General features: G+C 44.5%; 1 protein-coding gene across 1 annotated transcript in view; it reads left to right on the forward strand.

Moving 5' to 3' along the window:
- The first annotated feature begins 19,303 nt into the window (after positions 1-19,303).
- C8B (complement C8 beta chain) overlaps positions 19,304-21,018 on the forward strand; it is a 239,857-nt gene continuing 238,142 nt past the window's right edge. The window contains exon 1 of the mRNA XM_085602504.1: positions 19,304-19,452. Within this exon, the coding sequence (XP_085458630.1) occupies positions 19,400-19,452 (53 nt within the window). The 5' untranslated portion in view covers positions 19,304-19,399. The remainder of the gene's footprint in view (positions 19,453-21,018) is intronic.

The raw sequence follows: 21,018 nt of genomic DNA on the forward strand, positions 1-21,018 counted from the left end.
TTTGAGTTACATTGAAAAAGAGGAGATTGTAGACAGGAGACGGATCAAATAAAGCCCATTTGAGCTTAAAAACATTGGACGTTTCCTGGCTGAAACGGGTCTGTTGGCATGTATGGTTGTACTACCACTGCCTCTTCCTTCTGCCCACAATGGTCTATTATATTGCCACAGCCTCTCTTGCCAGTCCTGTATTGTTGGTTTGTTGCCCCTGCCCCCCTTTCTACTGCCCTCCATAGTCTGTTGTGCTGCCACTGCCCTTCCTGCCTGCCCAGTGTGGTCAAATTGTTGCCTCTGCACTCTCCTACCTGCCTTCAATTTTCAGAGTCCGTGCCCCTGGCCTCTGACTCTCAACAGTATCCCAATGAACAACTAGATTGCTAACATTCTATATTTTTACAAAAGTGTGGAACGCCTGACGTCATCTTGATGTAATCAAAACTGTAATACCTAGAGTATTTCCTTTAGAAATTACATATATGAGAGGGTCTTATTTGCATCAAAATTATGGTTAGTGCTCTAAAAAACTAAAATGAGGACATATGTCCTGAGTTTTCAAATAGCAACAAAGAACTTTTAAATTATATGTAATCTTTATGTTTTTTATCCAGTTGACCGCTTGATTAAATGTTGCACCTTGGCGAAAGGATGTGGTGTTACTTCGAGAGCTGCAGACTTTGCAACTGGGGAACCAGGTTGGAGTTTCTGCTTCAGCTCAACATTCTGTGATTGTGGTCAAATCACTTAATCTCCCCATGTCTACAACCAAAATGAATTTGATCTTGTGTGATGTAACCAATGCTCATGTAAAGCATTCCAATACCTGACAAGTCTGCACTATATAAAACTGCAAATACACAAAAAATAAGTGTTTTGCACACTTCTGTCATTGGGCTACATGTGGGCTACATCTGGGTGATATTTGTGCTGCATTTAGGCTCTTTTGTGTCTGGTGGCCATCTTGGGAGATTTATTTGTTATGAAGTTTACAAATTTCCTCATTTACTGCAGTCTCCTCAGTAGGAAATGCTTTCAGTTTTTTACTTTGATTCCATCAAGAAGGTATTCAGATATGTCACACATTTGCCATAAATTCTGAATGTTAGCACTCTAGTTGCTCATTAGATCACTGTAGTAAAGCTACTGCTCACCACGGAAGTCTGCTGCTGGTATTAAAAGTGCATGTTTCAGTCTGCATATCAGAATTTTTTAATGAAATAGAAGAGGATTTGAGAAGTCACTCAAAATGTGCCCTAATTTATCTTTCTGCAGAACTAATCATAGTTTCTATGGCAAAATGAACCCCCTCATTTTGTTCCTTTTTAAATTAAACGTTTTAAGTGTTACCACTTTATTCCAATGAAGATGGCTTCAGGTGTGCCATACTTTTGTCATAAGTAAGCCTGTTAGCGCTCTAGTTGTTCGTTAGAACACTCTGGGACATTCTGTCAGTGGGCTATACTTGGGCTACATCTGGGTGATATTTGGGATACATTTGGGCTCTTTTGTCTCTGGTGGCCATCTTGGGAGATTTATTTGTTATGAAGTTTCCTAATTTCCTCATTTACTGCAGTCTCCTCAGTAGGAAATACTTTCAGTTTTTTACTTGGTTCCATCAAGAAGGCATTCAGATGTGTCACACATTTGCCGTAAATTCTGAATGTTAGCACTCTAGTTGCTCATTAGATCACTGTAGTAAAGCTACTGCTCACCAGGGAAGTCTGCTGCTGGTATTCAAAGTGCATGTTTCAGTCTGCATGTCAGAATTTTTTTATGACATAGTAGAGGATTTGAGAAGTCAAAATGTGCCCTTATTTTTCTTTCTGCAGCACTAATCATAATTTCTATGGCGAAATGAATCCCCTCATTGTGTTCCTTTGTAAATTAAATGTTTTAAGTGTTACCACTTTATTCCATTCAAGATGGCTTCAGGAGTGCCATACTTTTGTCATAAGTAAGACTGTTAGCGCTCTAGTTGTTCGTTAGAACACTCTGGGACATTCTGTCATTGGGCTATACTTGGGGTACATCTGGGTGATATTTGGGCTACATTTGGGCTCTTTTGTCTCTGGTGGCCATCTTGGGAGATTTATTTGTTATGAAGTTTCCTAATTTCCTCATTTACTGCAGTCTCCTCAGTAGGAAATACTTTCAGTTTTTTACTTGGTTCCATCAAGAAGGCATTCAGATGTGTCACACATTTGCCATAAATTCTGAATGTTAGCACTCTAGTTGCTCATTAGATGACTGTAGTAAAGCTACTGCTCACCAGGGAAGTCTGCTGCTGGTACTCAAAGTGCATGTTTCAGTCTGCATGTCAGAATATTTTTATGACATAGAAGAGGATTTGAGAAGTCAAAATGTGCCCTAATTTTTCTTTCTGCAGCACTAATCATAATTTCTATGGCGAAATGAATCCCCTCATTGTGTTCCTTTGTAAATTAAATGTTTTAAGTGTTACCACTTTATTCCATTCAAGATGGCTTCAGGAGTGCCATACTTTTGTCATAAGTAAGACTGTTAGCGCTCTAGTTGTTCATTAGAACACTCTGGGACATTCTGTCATTGGGCTATACTTGGGCTACATTTGGGTGATATTTGGGCTACATTTGGGCTCTTTTGTCTCTGGTGGCCATTTTGGGAGACTTATTTGTTATGATGTTTCCTAATTTCCTCATTTACTACAGTCTCCTCAGTAGGAAATACTTTCAGTTTTTTACTTTGATTCCATCAAGAAGGCATTCAGATGTGTCACAAATTTTCCATAAATTCAGAATGTTAGCACTCTAGTTGCTTATTAGATCACTGTAGTAAAGCTACTGTTCACCAGGGAAGTCTGCTGCTGGTATTGAAAGTGCATGTTTCAGTCTGCATGTCAGAATTTTTTAATGAAATAGAAGAGGATTTGAGAAGTCACTCAACATGTGCCCTAATTTTTCTTTCTGCAGCACTAATCATACTGTCTATGGCAAAATGAACCCCCTCATTTTGTTCCTTTTTAAATTAAATGTTTTAAGGATTGCCACTATATTCCAACCAAGATGGCTTCAGGTGTGCCATACGTTTGTCATAAGTAGGACTGTTAGTGCTCTAGTTGTTCTTTAGAACACTCTGGGAAGCTGCAGTAGAACACAAAGGAATCAACTGACAGTCTCTGCCCTTGTTGGATGTACATGTTTTACTGAGAATGTCAGACTTCGTTTTCACATGACTGAGAAAGATAATGTGAATTTACAGAAAATATGCTCTCAGTTAGCTTATAGATCACCTTCCAAACCTCTGTGGGAAAAGCATGAGAATATAGTTTTCTCTCAAACATGATTCATGATATCACAGCAGAAGGCTTTTTCACATGGTAAAATCACCTTAGAACACACCACAATTCCTAAAATGAGTATGGTACCATCAACAAATGATTTATAATGTAACTAAAGTCTTAAAACCTTCTGTTAACTGCAATGCTTTTTAATGAGGTGCTATCATGTATATTGGTCCTAGGATGGCTGCCAACACTTCTTAGATGAAGTGCTGACAGCCAATCAGATCTCACGATGAGATGTGTGGTTAGGCTCCACCCAGATATATCTATGAATTTACTTTTGATTTTCTCAGGAACTACTGAACAGATTTACACCATTTAAGCAAAAGGCACATGCCTGACCTGAGGACTACCTCTTTGCCAAATTTCAAGTAATTCAGTTCAGCCGTTCAGGCTGTACCTTCGACTAAAGGTCCTATGGGAAAATGCATGGGGAAAACGCGTTTTGGGTCCCCCCTTTTTTCTCAGCCCCCGCTTGACGAATCACCCCGAGACTTTCCGGGTAGGAGCTGAGCGGAGCGCCCCATTAGTTTTGAAAATTTCACGAAGATAAGTCAACCGGCGCCAAAGTTATTCAAAATAGATTTTTCAGATTTCCTATGGGAACTCGGTCCTAACTATAACTATCTACTGGTGACCGCCAGTAGATAATATATATATATATATATATATATATATATCCTCTCCACTCTAGTCTTTGCGCTAGGGAGCGTGCACCTAAATGCGATGGTGGTCTTTAAAAATGCATGCCTGCGCGTATCTATATCCAACACACATCCTAAAAAATAATTAAGAGAACAGCACACCAGCGACAATTATCTAGCTATAGATAAAAATTCACTGAAAAAACCATAGGTTTCAGGGGCGTTATAGTTAGGTGGACATTTCCCTCGTACAAAACCCGTGAAATTCCCCCGTTATAGTTAGTTCAACTTACTATAACTCGCGCGCCCGCAATGCACTGCTGATTACATCACATATTACATCACTCATGACATGATCAGTGACATCACTCATGACATCACTGATGACATCTCAAATGACATCACTGATGACATCACTGATGACATTATCCAGTGAATGTGTGTTTTTCAGAAAATTAAATATGTTTTATATATGTATATCTCAAGGTCAATGGAAGAATAAATGGGTATATAAGTGTCTAAATGGATGATTTTTTTGGTAAAATTGATTGTATAACTGACTGATTAAGTGTATCTTAGTGAATACATAGGTTAGTGAGTAATGTTTAAATATGTAAATATCTGCATCAGTCTCTCACTTTGTGTATAAGTGGCTGCATGGGTTGGTGAGTAGCTACATGAGTGTCTATATAAGTTATTAGTTGGTTTTTTGAGTATCAGTATGAGTGTTTGAGTGTCTGTATGGTTCGGTGGGGGTACTACGTAGCGCATACATGCATGAATGAGTGACTCACTGTTTGTATGTGTTGAAGACAGCATGTGTGCAGGACTGTATGGGTGGATGAGTGTGTGTATGGGTGTGTTAGTGAGTAAAGGACTGTCTCAATCGTGTCTTTATGAGTAACTAGTATATGTGAGTATTGTTGTATATAAGTGAGTATATGTGAGAGTGAGAGATTGGAAGAGTTCCTGTATAAATTAGTATGTGTTTCTATAAGTGATTGCTTAAGAGAGTAAGTATGTGTAAGTTTCTGTAGAAGTAAGTGTGGTGGTGTGTGTATAACTGTATATGCAAGTAAATGGAAGTTTGATACTTTGTTTGCATGTGTGACTATGTGTGTGAGTAACTCTATGGATGAGTGTCGGTGTGTAACAGGATGTATAGGTGTATGAGTACATATGATGAGTGACTACATATATGAGTGACTGTATAGGACTATTGCTGAATGAGTGTATGTGTGTGTAGATCTTGGATTTACTGAATAGGTGTGTTGTAACTGGTATTGGTGTGTCCATTGGTTTGAAAATGTTAGTTTCTATTTTTGAGTGTGTGTATCAAAGGTTATATTAGGGTGAGAGGAGGTCTGCCACTCTATCACAAGGATGATGTCATCAGTGATGTCATCAGTGATGTCATTTGAGATGACATCAGTGATGTCATGAGTGATGTCACTGACCATGTCATGAGTGATGTAATATGTGACGTCATCAGCAGTGCATTGCGGGCGCGCAAGTTATAGTTAGCTGAACTAACTATAATGGGGGAATTTCATGGGTTTTGTACGAGGGAAATGTCCAACCAACTATAACGCCTCTGAAACCTATGGTTTTTTCAGTGAATTTCTAAGGTATTTTGAACGCTAATTTCTAACTATAACATGCCTGAATCCTATGGTTTTTTCAGTGAATTTCAAAGATTTTTTAAAAGCTAATTTGCAACAATAACGTGCCTGAAACCTATGTTTTTTTAAGTGAGTTTCTAAGGTTTTTTAAATGCTAGTTTCTAACTATGCCTACAGAGGTAGGACATGTGAAGAAAGAGAAAAAAAATGCACAGTAAGAAGCAGAGGAAATGCAGAAAGAAGCAACAGAAGTCCTCAAAAACGAAGAAAAGTGCAGGAAGAAGCAAGACATGTGCAGAATGAGCCAACAGAGGAGCAGAAAGAGGCCTTGTTACAAAACCATCCTGTGCCCACAACTTTTTCAGACGGGTACTGGTGTTAACTGACTCTGACTAACCAGGCCTAGAGCCAGTGGTATGCTAAAAGACACTTAGAATACAGTGAAGACACCTACATACACTAGGGAACGCTATGCGTTGGGGTACCCCTGTGATTAACATGACCTCCTCTGTAAGCCCCTAGTACATAATAGGGTAGGGGGATTAAAACTACCTCTTAAAACGCACCACGGGGTGCATTTGCACACTGGTGAAGGGAGGGGGGAAGCCTGAGGTGACATGTGTGCAAACACGCCCTGTAGGCGTTTTAAGTTGGGGGATAAAGTCCCCTTGAATCCTGAGGGTCCAACTAGCCCACTAGGTACCTCCAGTAAGCGCCAAAGAGCTGCGTTGCAGAGAGGTGTAAAAAGGGTCACGGCATAGACCACCTCTCTGCAACGCAGTGCAGTGGCCCTTACTGGATGCACCTGGTGGGGTAGTTGGCCCCCAGGAGCCCTCAGGGTTGAAGGGGAAGTCTTTCCCCAACTTGAAATGCGCCACAGGGCGTGTTTGCACACATCACCTCAGGCCCCATCCCCTCCCTTCACCACTGTGTAAACACGCCCCGTGGCGCATTTTAAGTTGGGGGATTAAGCCCCCTTGAATCCTGAGGGTCCCTAGGGTCCAACTAGCCCACTACGTACCTCCAGTAAGCGCCACAGATCTGCGTTGCAGAGAGGTGTAAAAAGGGGCATGTCCTGTACCACCTCTCTGAAACACAGCAAAGTGGCACTTACTGGAAGCACCTGCTGGGCTAGTTGGCCCCCGGGGGCCCTCAGGATTGAAGGGGAATTATTTCCCCAACTTAAAATGCTCCACAGGGTGTGTTTGCACACGTCACCTCAGGCCCCGTCCCCTCCCTTCCCCACTGTGTAAACGCTCCCTGTGGCCGTTTTAAGTTGGGAGCTTAAGTCCCCTTGAATCCTGAGGGTTCCTAGGGTCCAACTAGCCCACTACGTAACTCCAGTAAGCGCCACAGAGCTGCGTTGCAGAGAGGTGTAAAAAGGGGCACGGCCTGGACCACCTCTCTGCAATGCAGCGCAGTGGCCCTAACTGGAAGCACCTGGTGAGCTAGTTGGCCCCCAGGGGCCTTCAGGATTGAAGGGGAATTATTTTCCCAACTTAAAACGTGTCACAGGGCGTGTTTTCACACGTCACCTCAGGCCCCATCCCCTCCCTTCCCCACTATGTATACATGCTCTGTGGCCGTTTTAAGTTGGACGATTAAGTCCCCTTGAATCCTGAGGGTCTCTAGGGTCCAACTAGCCCACTAGGTACCTCCAGTAAGCGCCACAGAGGTGCGTTGCAGAGAGGTGTAAACAAGGGCACGGCCACTGAACACCTCTCTGCAACGCAGCTCACTGGTGCATACTGGAGGTACCTGGTAGGCTAGTTGGCCTCCAGGGACCCTCAGTATTCAAGGGGAATTAATTCCTCAACTTACAACTCACCAGGGGGTGCGTTTGCACAGTGGTGAAGGAAGGGGGCGGGGCCTGAGGTGACATGTGTGCAAACACACAGTGTGGCGCGTTTTAAGTTGGTGAATTATTTCCTCTTCAATTCTGAGGGTCCCTGTAGGCCAACTAGCCCACCAGGTACCTCCAGTATGCGCCAGGGAGCTGCGTTGCAGAGAGGTGTTCAGAGGCCATGCCCCTTTTTACACCACTCTGCAATGCAGCTCTGTGACACTTACTGGAGGTACATAGTGGGCTAGTTGGCCCCCAGGGACCCTCAGGATTGAAGAGGAATTATTCCCCAACTTAAAACGTGCCACAGGGCATGTTTGCACACATGTCACCTTAGGCCCCGCCCCCTCCTTTCACTAGTGTGCAAGCGTGCCCCATGACACGTTTTAAGTTGGGGTATTAAGTCCCCTTGAATCCTGAGGGTCCCTGGGGTCCAACTAGCCCACCAGGTATCTCCAGTAAGTGCCACAGAGCTGCGTTGCAGAGAGGTGTAAAAAGGGGCGTGGCCTCTGAACACCTCTCTTCAACGCAGCTCCCTGGCACATACTGGAGGTTCCTGGTGGGCTAGCTGGCCCCCAGGTACCCCCAGTATTCAAGGGGAACTAATTCCCCAATTCAAAATGCACCACTAGGGCGCGTTTGCAGAGTGTTTCCATAAGGGAGCGGGGCCTAGGCACGATCTTGTTTTTTTTATGTTTTTATTTTTTGGGAAGGGGGCTGTGCAGCCCCCCTTCTGTTTACTTTTTAGGGGCCCTGGGGACCCAATCACCCAGGACCTGACCCCCAGTTTACAAAATATATATATATTAACGGGAAGGGGACCGCGTGGTCCCCCCTCCAGTGGCCAATTCTGGGCCCTGGGGACCCCATCCCCCGGGGCATGGCCTTTTAAAAAATATTTTCCAAAAACCAAAGCACAGTTTGCTATGGCAGGGCGGGAGCCACAAGGCTCCTGCCCTGCCATAGCAAACAGCAGTGTCCCAGGAGTGGGCACCCGGGACACTGCAGGAGCCGGCCCTGGGGGTTGGCGGTCCCCAGGGACATCAAAGGGCTCCAGGAGGGGGGCCGCGTGGCACCCCTCCCAACATTGTTAAAGCCCCGGGGAGGTGGTGGTCCCCGGGGCTCAGGGGTCCATAACGGACCCCCAAATTTGCATATTTAGAGCCCCGAGTAGGTGGTGGTCCCTGGGGCATGTGGGGAGGTTCGAGCCCCCCCACACAGGTAGTTTATTTTTTTCGAACAAGCCCCAGGGGGTGCTGGTCCCCGGGACTGCGGGGGGGCCATGTGCCCCTGCCAATATTTTAGAAGAGCCCCGGGGTGGTGGTCCCCAGGGCTTGGGGAGGCCTTTGAGCCCCCCCACCCATTTATTGTACAAACCCCAGGGGGTGGTGGTACCCAGGGCTGTGGGTGGGCCGTGAGCCCCATCACAAATACTTTTAAGTGCGTTCAATATCAAAGCCCCGGGGGTGGCGGTCTCTGGAGCAGTGTGGGGGGGATTGGGGCCCCCCCACACCTTTTTTTCTGCCCCGGGACCTGGCCCACCTGGGGGCTTTATTTAAACGAAGCACGGGAGCCCGCGCTTCATTTTCTTTTATTTCGCGGCTGGATCAGTGGATCCTCCGCGTATCCCGCGAGGTTTTTTAAAAATAAAAAAATATTTTGGGCCCTGTGGGTCCTTGTGGGACCCCCTAAGCAGGTCTAGGGGGTCAGGGTGTTTCTACCCTACCCCCTTTTCCTGTTTTGCACGTTTGTTTTTCTCTTTTCTTTTGCCTCACGAGGCACAAGATGGCTGCCAACACTTCCTGGTTTGGAGTGTTGACAGCCAATTAGCATGAAGCTCGGGATCGGGAGGGTGCGCGGATCCTCCGTGCCCCTAGATATCACTGTATTTATTTCTTAATTTCTCAAAAACTACTGAACGGATTTACACCATTTTTAAAAAGTTCGCTTTCTGATCCAAGCGGTACCTTTTTGCCAAATTTGGTGTAATTCCGTTCTGCAGTTTTTGCTATAACCATGTCTAAAGTTTCCTATGGGAAAATGATTTTTGACCACTATTTTTTGAATTTCTCAGGAGCTACTGAACGGATTTACACCATTTAAAAAAAAGGGCGCTTTCTCAACCAAGGGCTACCTTTTTTGCAAAATTTGGTGTAATTCTGTTCAGCAGTTCGGGCTGTAGCCGTGTCTAAAATTTCCTATGGGAAATAACATGGGGAAAACGTGTTTTGGGACCCCTTTTTTTCTCGGCCCCCCCAAACTTTCAGAATAGGAGCTGACCAGAACGGGTCATTAGTTTTGAAAAATTCACGAACATTCGTCAACCGGCGCCAACGTTATTGGGAATAGAATGTTACGATTTTCCTATGGATAATAGGTCCTAACTATAACTACCTACTGGCGACTTCAGTAGGTAATATATACATATTCACATTACCTACTGGCGGTCGCCAGTAGGTAGTTATAGTTAGGACCACGTTTCCATAGGAAAACCTCAACATTCTATTTTGAATAACTTTGGCGCCGGTCGACGAATCCTCGCGAATTTCTCAAAATAGGTGGGGCGCTACGCTCCGCTCCTACCCTGAAAGTCTCGGGGGGATCCGTCAAGCGGGGGCTGAGATAAAAGGGGGGTCCCAAAACGCGTTTTTCCCATGCATTTTTCCATAGGACCTTTAGAACGAGCTACAGCCCGAACGGCTGAACAGAATTACTCAAAATTTGGCAGAGAGGTAGTCCCTAGGTCAAGGAAGTGCCTTTTGTAGGTTTGGTGTAAATCTGTTCAGTAGATTCTGAGAAAATAGCCTTTAAATCAATATATATATCTGAGCCCGCTTACGGTACGCTTACCGTACGCTTACGGTAAGCGTACGGTGGCGTGCGCGAGCGCGATTCTGATTGGCTCTTAGATCTTAGTAAACATTCGAATCGGCCGAAACCAGGAAGCGGCGGCCGCCATTTTGTGTATTTCACTCTGAAAAAAAAGAGTGAAAACAAGGAAAGGGGGCAATGAGGAGAGTTACAGACCCCCTAACATTTGTAAGGGGGTCAAAGAAGGACAGAAAAGTACAAAAAAAACATTTATTGATTTTAAAAAAAATCACGGGGTACGCGTACGGTAAGCTTACGGTAAGCGTACGGTAGAAAAAAAAAAAAAAAAAATGAAAATCAGATTTAAGTGTTTAGATATTAGGGGGCTCTAAAAAGAGCCGTTGTGTTTATGAAATGATTTTTTAGTGGTACCTACAACTAAGTACCGATGCAGAGTCTAAGGTTCAAGAGGAAGACTCTGTTCCCTTCATCATTGAAGTGCACACCATCTCCTCTATAAATGTCTTGCATGTCATAACGCAAGTTGTTGTGGTAAATGGCACCCATACCATAGTCACGGAGGAAAGCAGAAACAGATTTGTTGACGTGCTTTCTTGCTTTGTCATCGCACCGCGTGCCCACCGTGCGTGCACGGCACTAACTGCGTAAAGTGGGCGCGCGGTGCGCGAAGCGCACCGCGTGCTCACTGTGCGCGCACGGTGCGCGAAGCGCACGGTGCGCGAAGCGCACCGTGCGCGCACGGAACGAACTGCGTCAAGTGGGCGCGCACGCCACGAATGGCGTAAAGTAACTTAGCATTTAAAAAACCGTACAAATTCACTGAAAAAACCATAGGTTTCACACACGTTATAGTTAGGAATTAGCATTTAAAAAACCTTGCAAATTCACTGAAAAAACCATAGGTTTCACACATGTTATAGTTAGCGGAAATTTTACTGATAAAAAACCAATGAAATTCCCCCGTTATAGTTAGTGCAGGCAACTATAACTCACGCGACCGCAATCTTCTGCTGATGACATATGTGTCTTTATGAAAAAAAAATATTTGTAATATATGTATAGCTAAAAATGTATGGAAGAAGACATGGGCAAATAAGTGTCTAAATACAGTATTAGCATCAGCAGAGGATTGCGGTCGCGTGAGTTATAGTTGCCTGCACTAACTATAACGGGGGAATTTCATTGGTTTTTTATCAGTAAAATTTCCGCTAACTATAACATGTGTGAAACCTATGGTTTTTTCAGTGAATTTGCAAGGTTTTTTAAAAGCTAATTCCTAACTATAACGTGTGTGAAACCTATGGTTTTTTCAGTGAATATACATATATACATATTCATTTTCATTGTAAGGGCATGCATCGTAAAGGCATATGCATGATAAGAATTTGCGTTGTAAAGGCATATGTGGTTCCGTCATAGATGCCAGACAGACTCTCCCAATGCTTCACTACTGAAAAACCCTACTCTGCCTTTTTACCGAGGGATCCTTCTAAAACCCCACCACTGCTGATGATTGCCAGTATCCTCAATTACAAGGACCACAATGAAATAGTAAAGAGTGAACGAGATGTAGACTAATCTCTATTGAATTTTCCTGCATCCTTGTCTTTCCTGTCTACTCTTGCCTGATTCCAGCCACTAAGAAAATCCTTTGAAGTTTTAAGCAAATGCTGAGAGCCACAAACATAACATATATGCTACTTTTCCCAGGCGTGCTCTAAATTTTTACTCCCCATCTCTTTATATTGAAAAACCTGCAGAGGTGTGGGACTGGGTGGCTGTAGAGAAGGGCTTCTCCCAGAAGCACCTCCAGTGCCCTGGGCAGAGATGCAGTCCAACCCTTGGGGTGCTTGACCCAGGAGCAGATGGTACAGAAACAGAGAAAGGAGACAGTCTCGTCCTAGCAAGGCAGATGTTGCAATGAAGAGTAGGAAAGGTGTTGGAGTTCATTTCCAATACCTCTGCACCCCCTACAGCAAGTCATTGTAATGACTTGCGATGTAAATGCATCGCGTACTAACAACACGGTCGTTGTAACGACTGTGCTGTAATAGTACTGCGATGTAATGACAGTGTTTTAAGTGCTGTTTCCCTCCCGTGGAGCCACAGGCATTGAGCTGAATGGTCTGGCAGTCTAGAAGACGATTGAACTGTCCACTCATATTTACTGTAGGAAGTTGCACAGCTAGGAATTAGTTGATTCAAAATGTCACATTTCAATTCTATTGATCCCGATTGGGATTTTGTGGGGGAACAGGATCATCTATATGTGCTGTCATAAGGTAGTAGACAGGGGATGCGTTTCTCGACCAGGATGAGTTGCCTCACATCTATTTAGGTGTCAATCCAAATATCAGGCTGCATTAATTAGTTGTCAATGGTAGCCCTGAGTTTTGTTTATTTACAGGACTTGAACCAGGCAACGTATGGTTCTTGACTGGAAGAGTGAAGCACTGGGTAGAGGTAGGTGGGGTTATTGTACCATGTTTATATACTGTTTATGTTCCTGCAGGTTGTTTGTTTTACCAGATATGCAAGAACATGACATTCTGCCTCCTCTAGTACTCCATGGCACCTATGAATCATCCAGGTGCCAATGTTGGATGCTGTAGTATGTCCAGCAATGGAAAGGGGCTTTGTGTCTTCATCAAACATGGAGTGATACTACAATTTGCCTAAGGGCACTTCCTGTTTTTTTTATTGCAGGAGACACAACTTTTGGGTACCAATTGCAGCTTCCTGTCCTGGGTGATATATTTATATTTTTATTAGAGTATACCATTCAGAGTTCATTAGGGGTTCCAGGGGTACAGTGATTGTGCCCCAGAAATTCACTATTTGGTGGTTACCTAAACAAATATTGATTGTCAAGAATGCTATATCTTGCTGAATGGTGGAATCGAGGGTTGCTCTTAGTCATGTGTTAGGGTTTATACCCCAACACTCTTCATGAGTCCTGAGGGCCCTTAACAAACTGACTACTAGGATCCTTTAAGGGGTAACAGTGATTAGGGCGACTTTAACGCAACAATGGACAAAGGGGCAGATTTACAAGCCCCTTGTGCCACTTTTGCGTCACTTTTCCCATGTTAAAAGTGACGCAAAAGTGGTGCAAGGGGCTTGTAAATATGCCCCAAAGAGTGTTATACGCATATGTTGTAAACAGCAGGACCGCATGAAAATTCTACTCTCTCTGATTGGACCATATCACTAGGGCTCTGTGGTGTACTTGGCCATTAGAGTTGGTGAGTATTACAATGGAGACATCTTCTTGCTCTGCCATTTGGGGTCAAAGAAAATGCATGTGAGCAAAAGGAGTTGGCCCTGAGTAGCTAGTCCTGGATGGCGTCTCGAGACATGAATATGAGGCTGGAGATTCGCTAGGCAGACGTGTGTACTACTTTGGGATTAGAAAGGCTGTGGACAAGATATTATCAGAAATTTAGAACCCGTCTGAGAGGTTGAGTTCTGATGCTTTGACTGTAACCATCACATTCGATGCGAAATACCAGTCTGAATACAAGGCTGGACTACTGTCAGACAGCGACATGATGGCGCCTTTGAGAGGTGGTCCGCCAATGCAGGCTTTGAGTGATGGAGACAGAAACCACGTGAGTGCTCCCGCTGCTGTCAAAAATGCACAAGTATGAAAGGCTTAGGTGAAGAACATTTGCATTCGATGGATTATTTTACTGAAATGCATTTTGAGAAGTAAATGATGAAAAAGGGAGTTTCATGCAAACACAGCATTTGGCCAATGTGCAGTACAAACTAAAATTGATTTTCTAAAATTGCCTCCCTTTACTTTATCTGTTTGGTACTTTTTACTAAAACCACCAGTTTCTAAATATGCATTTTTCGGGCTGTTCATCTACTTTGTTTTTATCCTCCTACTCTTAATCTTCACCAATACCATCTATTTATGATTCCTTTGCTCTGTATGCTTTGGAAGAATAAACAATCTCTACAAACATGTTGCAGTCATTTCCTGTAAACCATCCTTATCAGCCAACAAATGATTAACTGATTGCTTCAGACATGGTAGACAGCTGGCTTAACCTTTTCGTAGCCATGTTGCAACCAGATTCAAATCCATCCACCTTCTTTACTTCAAGCCTGAATTCAACTTTATCTTCTACATTATATTAATATATAAATTATTATGTTGTCGTTATTCAGTCTATATTTAGCCGCAGATCAAAAACAATATTGAAATAACCATCGACAGAAGATACAAGTTAAACAGTACTTCCCTTGTAAGTTCTTTCTCACGGTGTACACGGGATACTTACTTCATTATTAGTACATATTTTTTCTTTTTATACTATAAATATTCATGTTTTGAAAACTGGAGTTTTAAACCGGGCTACTTAAACCAAGTGTTGATCTGTAGCCTGGTGGATGCTCACTTGCTACAATATAAACAAAAAACATGTCTTCAACTGAGTGGGTGTCATGAGGTAGAGGTTAGTGCGGGGCACCACTTCCGGTCCTGCACCCCCGCCTCCCCAGCCTACGAGGTGCACCACTTCCTATCCTGCACCACCCCAGGACTGCTAGAAGCACCACCTCCTGCTCTGCACCACCCCTGGACTACTAAGAACACCACTTCCTGCTCTGCACCACCCCTAGACTACTAAGAACACCACTTCCTGCTCTGCACCACTCCTGGACTACTAGGAGCACCACTTCATGTTCTGCACTACCCTTGCACTACTAAGAGCATCACTTCCTGTTCTACACCACCCCAGGACTATTAAGAGCACCACTTCCTGCTCTGCACCACCCCAGGACTACTAGGAGCACCACTTACTGTCCTGCGACCCCCAGAACAACAAGGAGCACCACTTCCTATCCTGCACCACCCTAGGACTACTAGAAGCACCACTTCATGTTCTGCACCACCCCTGGACTACTAAGAGCATTACTTCCTGCTCTGCACCACCCCAGGACTACCAAGAGCACCACTTCCTGCTCTGCACCACCCCTGGACTACTAAGAGTGCCACTTACTGCTCAGTGCCACCCCAGGACTACTAGGAGCACCACTTAGTGTCCGGCGACCCCCAGGACAACTAGGAGCACCACTTCCTATCCTGCACCACCCTAGGACTACTAGAAGCACCACTTCCTGTTCTGCACCCCGTCTGGACTACTAAGAGCATCACTTCCTTTCCTGCACCACCCCAGGACGACTAGGAGCACCACCCCCTGTTCTGCACCACCCCTGGACTACTAAGAGCACCACTACCTATCCTACACCACCCCAGGACTAATAAGAGTGCCACTTCCTGTTCTGCACCACCTCAGGAATACTAAGAGCACCACTTCCTGCCCTGCACCATCCCAGGACTACTAGTAGCATCACTTCATGCTCTCCACCACCCCGGGAGTAATAGGGGAACCACTTCCTGTTCTGCGCCCCCTCCCTGGACTACTAGGAGCCCTACTTCCTGTTCTGCACCACCCCTGGACTACTAAGAGCACCATTTCCTGCCCTGCACCACCCCAGGAGTACTAGTAGCATCACTTCATGCCCTGCATCACCACAGGACTACTAGGAGTACCACCACTGGCGGCTTGCTGAGGGAGTGCAGAGGGGTGTGGGGCGGGGCAAGGAGAGGGGCAGGGTGGGGGGTAGTAAACTCCGGCATACGGCAGAACAGAGTTAAGTAAATAAATAAAACAATTTACATTGCTCGCACTGCAACGCCAACTCGGCGATGCCAGGCGCGCAATGTAAATTGTTTTATTTATTTACTTAACTCCGTTCCTGCGGAATGCCGGTGTTGACTACCCCCACCCTGCCCCTCCCCCGCGTCACCGCCCCGCATCACTCCCTCGACGAGCTGCCACTGAGCACCACTTACTGTCCTGCCCTACCCCCAGAACTACTAGGAGCCCCACTTCCCCACTCCAGTTACACTGCTGCCCAACTCTCTCCCATAGGCTGGTCCAGCACCTGTACTGCGCTACTCGCTTCTCCAACTAGGCACCAGACATCTTAGTAACACCTCGGCACCACACCTTGTCCTCCATCCTGGTCCTACACAATACTCCTGCCATTTTTATATAGCAATCCATGGGGCCAGCATGCAGAGCCGCTCGTGCAGTTTTTTGTGCTTGAGGTGTCTAAAGTTCATACATATACCTCAAAAATTATTCCAGTGAACACATTAAATTTACCCAAAACAAGTCGAGAATAGAATATGAAAATCCTTGCTCAGTGTTTCTGACAGTTCTGTTTTATGAGTATGAACCTTCTTCACTCCTTAAATGCAAAACATGGGGCAATTGGCTTTTCGCTAAGCCAGGCAGCTCTTCGTGTATAGCTCCATGTGTTTTACTGGATCCCCCCCACCGACAAATATTTTCCTTAGGAAAAGCCTATCCTGGCCGTGTGCACCATGATAACGTTCTGTGTGCCTTGCTGAATTCCAAGTACGTCATTCAAATATTTGTTTTTGGTACAAAGAACAATCCCATGCAATTCATCTTACACGTTTCCTAGCTCATGGTCACACTTGCAAGTTGTGGCTGGAATGGGGTCCTTGCTTTCTAGCCATATTTTAGTTCAAGTAGTGTACACTTCCGTGGACAAACTTGTGTTTCTTTATAAGGTAGCAATGCCACCCTGACTGAGGTAATCTGCCATATCTAGCATAGGGTAGATAAAGATCCCACAGTAAGTGTTAAGTCACATCTAGGAACCATTTCATATTAAACTGCTTACAAACAACTACCAGCACCAGGGTCGGCTTTAGCGGTGGCGGCACCCTGTGCGACAATCATTTTTGACTCCCCAAACCCTAAGACCGCCTTACCTCGGATTCTCTTACTACCACCGGGCAAAAGCTCCCCTCATCTCTCCACTCATAAGTTGTTGTTAAACACAGCACCCCCCCTGAAGTCAGCGCCCCCTCCAGAGGTCAGCGCCCAGTGCGGCCGCACCGGTCGCACTGCCCTAAACCTGGCCCTGTCCAGCACATTCATGGCCAGCACTGCATCATACCTCCACTGGGCTACGCCCAGAACAGAATAGGACCATGGGACTGCTTACAGAAATGTGCTGTTTCCTAGGTATTAGGATACCTGGGGACCTGAGGAACCGCCGTGCTCCCCAATAGGGCACCCACAAGGACACACTGACTGTGTACAAGTGTGATCTGTTATCTAAATGTGATACCTGGCACATTGTTCTGATCTGTTCTTTATATCAATCTATCCAGCACAATTACTTAAACCGCTTTTTACATCCTTGGGTTTTTATCAGGCTGGTCCTGCCTTTCTATATTTGCAACTTTTAGAAACAAATAGGGGCAGATTTACAACCCTTTGCGTCATTTTTGTGCCGCCGTTGCACCACTTTTTGTGATGCAGCTGCAGCGTACAAATGCAGCCCATTTACAACGTGTCACATCTAGGGAGATGTGTCACGTTGTAAAACCCTGTGTCATATTATACCTGCGTCAGGTATAACGTATGCGGGGTGGGCGTTCCAACGCAGGAAAGCCTCGTAAAAGTGATGCAGTGAAATCTAATCTACAATATTTCACTGCTCTACTTCTAGGATGCCACTGCGTCAAAACCTTACTCCTCCTTGAAACAGGCGTAAGGAGTGACGCAGCACAATGAGGATAGGCCTCAATATGCATTGCTGGAGTTGCATCGAGCTTGCGACACGACTCCAGCAATGCGTAACTTTTGCGTAACGTTTGCGCCAACAGATGCATCAGAGTTTCTGATGCATCTGTCAATCCTTGCGCCATATTGTAAATATGGCGCATCCATGGTGGTGCAAGGGTTCTCAGGGTGGCGCAAGGAAAGTGACACATCTGCCATAAAGTTAATTTAATGTGTCAAAGTTTCTTATGGGGGCTTATAGTTCTGCACGATAGAGTTTGATTGTGGGGTTAATTGGCTCTTGATGATTTTTGTACTTGTATATTATGTAATTTTATTGTATTTTATGTGTAATCATGTTAGAACTTAAATCACGTGTCACTTGTATGATTTCATCACAAAATCGAATAAAGTAATATTGATTGATTGATTTACTTGCACCAACTAATAACGACTCACAATACGCGTATCGACTGAGGGTGTTTGTCCTCGCCCCCACATCTTTAGACGAATACATGCACAAAGGAAAAGGCATTTTGCAGCAGTGCAATTTGTATTAAAAAACATCCGTAGCCACTTCTGTAATCCCACAGTGACCTCGGGTGCACAAAGGAAGCGCAAAGGTTCGTTGTGCCCTGGGCGCATTATGTGTAATTTTGCCCCCGGTCTTTATAGTATTCCTGGGAAGCCATCCAAAGCTAGCCTAAGAAGAAACTTCTCCTCATGCCAGTTATCGGCCTGTGCGCAACTCAGGAGGGGAAACAATTGTGTTCCACAATGCCAGGTGTTGAAACCTTACATCCCATTGCATTTGACTGCATTTGCATCATGGAACTACCCGGTGGCATCTTATTTTGTCTCTTGGTTTCATTTAGGGTCTATAATGAACCCCTAGTCTCATTGTTCTAGTTTTTAGACTGAAAAAGACAAGACCGCTTGGCCTAAAGCCGCATTTGAATCAGGGAGAAACTATTTGTAACTGGTCACGTTTCATTTCCGGCACACTACAAAGGAACGCACATGCAGTACTTGTACATCGCATTTCCTCGCACATTATTCGTCAGCGTACAGCTTCAATGGCACAGCGTTACCTTCTGCAGCACATTTTACAGTCATGTGTCGTTGAAGAGTGTCTCCAGGGGCAGCTGAGCATTGCAGTTTTACTGCAGTAATCTGGATAACTTGTGCACTTGCTCTGTCTTTTTAATTCTGAAAAAGCTCAAAGTTTAAGATTATTATTGCTGGAGCCCGGATGTGAATGTAATGACATGTTTTTGGCTGAATGTTAGAACATCTAACCCCGTTTTCCTAATTGGTGTTATTTTGGCCGGTGACTCTTGTTGTTCGTGTACCAGAGCCCACCAGGGGGCGCAGTGTGTTCATTTTGGATTTGGGTTGTAGGGCTCGGCTTCATGTGTATTTACGAGATTCACCATTGAGAAGCAGCAGAGGTGTTAGTCCTCAGTAGAAGCCTCAGCAGTGCTTGCTGCCCACAACTTCACAAGACCCTGTGAGAGAAAATGCTCCTTTTCTTAACAATACTCGGTTTATCGAGCTGTACCTATAGTTGCTGGTATGTAGATGTTTGAACTTTATTTATAAGTTAAAGCGATGCTTCTTTTAGCACAATACAGTTTACTCAAAATGGATCGCTCGTAGCTTAATGTGGATATAAATGAATATTGGGCGGAGGCATGATTTGGTAGATTCTCTAATTCTGCAGGTAGATCTTTCCCACAGCTGATAATATGGGACAGCAATGAATTAATTTTGGACGACATACGTGATTCGGGTGCACACAGAAGTTTGTATGCGATCCAGTCAGCATTACAAGTACTTTGCAAATTTGCACATATTCATCAGTGTGTTTTTTTAACTGCACGAATTTACGTTTAAGGTAAAAATGGTGTAATCCGTCCCAGGGAATAATGTGATATTCCGAATTTTACAGATGTGTTGGGTATGTGCTATTACTGTGCTAACTCTAATTCAGAACTTTAGAGTTCGCAAACTGGAGGTAATACCACACCTGTGACACCCATGTTACAAGGTGTCAGTATTTCCCCATATTACAAGGTGTCAGTATTTCCCCATATTACAAGATGACAGTATTTCCCCAAGTGGCAATTTTTTATGGTATTACCGATGCGCTCAAACGATGGCCACAGTGTGTTAACGTATTCTAATTCCAACATTACTTGCTCTAGGTTAGTTCTGCTTGCGTAAAAATTACAGTTTTACGCTTTCTTTGTAAATTCCATGACAAAAATAAATTTACCTTGGAAGTACGACTAGTCCTACGAGAGCAGATTTCTGGTGTTAAAAAGTAGGCTGTGTGAACCACGCTCATACATTTCTAAAAGCAAAGCCCAACGCTTTTCAGTCGATGATAAGGTGTCATCTGATAGCCTTAGTGTTGTTGCATGTTCAAGAAGAAACCGAGATTAAAAAAGCGATATTTGAAGAACTTTTTCTTCTTTGAACGAGCTCTCAGAAAACGAGTTTTTGTTTCCTTTTCAATGACCTCGTAACATTAAAATAGCCCTGCTTAGGTCGCTTTGTTTCTGTCTATATGCAGACGTATGGGTCGTAAATACCACAGGTTACTAAATGTCTGGGACTGCTCCACTCGTTTTGCTGGTAGCCCCTGTCTTTTTGTGCTGCCTCACTGACCAATGCCTCTCTCACCCGAAGGCGCAAGTAACGAAACTTTAAACTTCACGACTCAAATCAATGAAACAACACGTATGCAAGAGTTACAGCTGACATGCCTTGTTCCATTCTGTTCTTAGCATACTGCATCTTTGTGAGGTATTTTAGCAGAATTTGTCTCAGGCAGGTTAATCCCCAACAGACTTTAGGTGATTGCAAAATGGCACCCTCAGCCCTCAAGGGCCCTTACCGAAAACAATGAAACCGCGGTGGCTTCGAGGGCAGAGGTCAGCGTTCAGCTGACGGGCCTCAAGCGCAGCTCTGAAGTGGCACACCCACTTATCTCATAATCGCACGCGATATTGGCTGCTGTAGCGAAATAGTGGATTTGTGCGTTGTGTCAGTGCCTAAAATATGGGAATATTTTATGAGCCTTTTTTTTAGCCCTCATTTATGGAGAAGGTGCTGTAAAAGAATCGCATGGCGC

The sequence above is a fragment of the Triturus cristatus genome, chromosome 4_2, assembly GCF_964204655.1.
Source record: "Triturus cristatus chromosome 4_2, aTriCri1.1, whole genome shotgun sequence".
Lineage (NCBI taxonomy): Eukaryota > Metazoa > Chordata > Amphibia > Caudata > Salamandridae > Triturus > Triturus cristatus.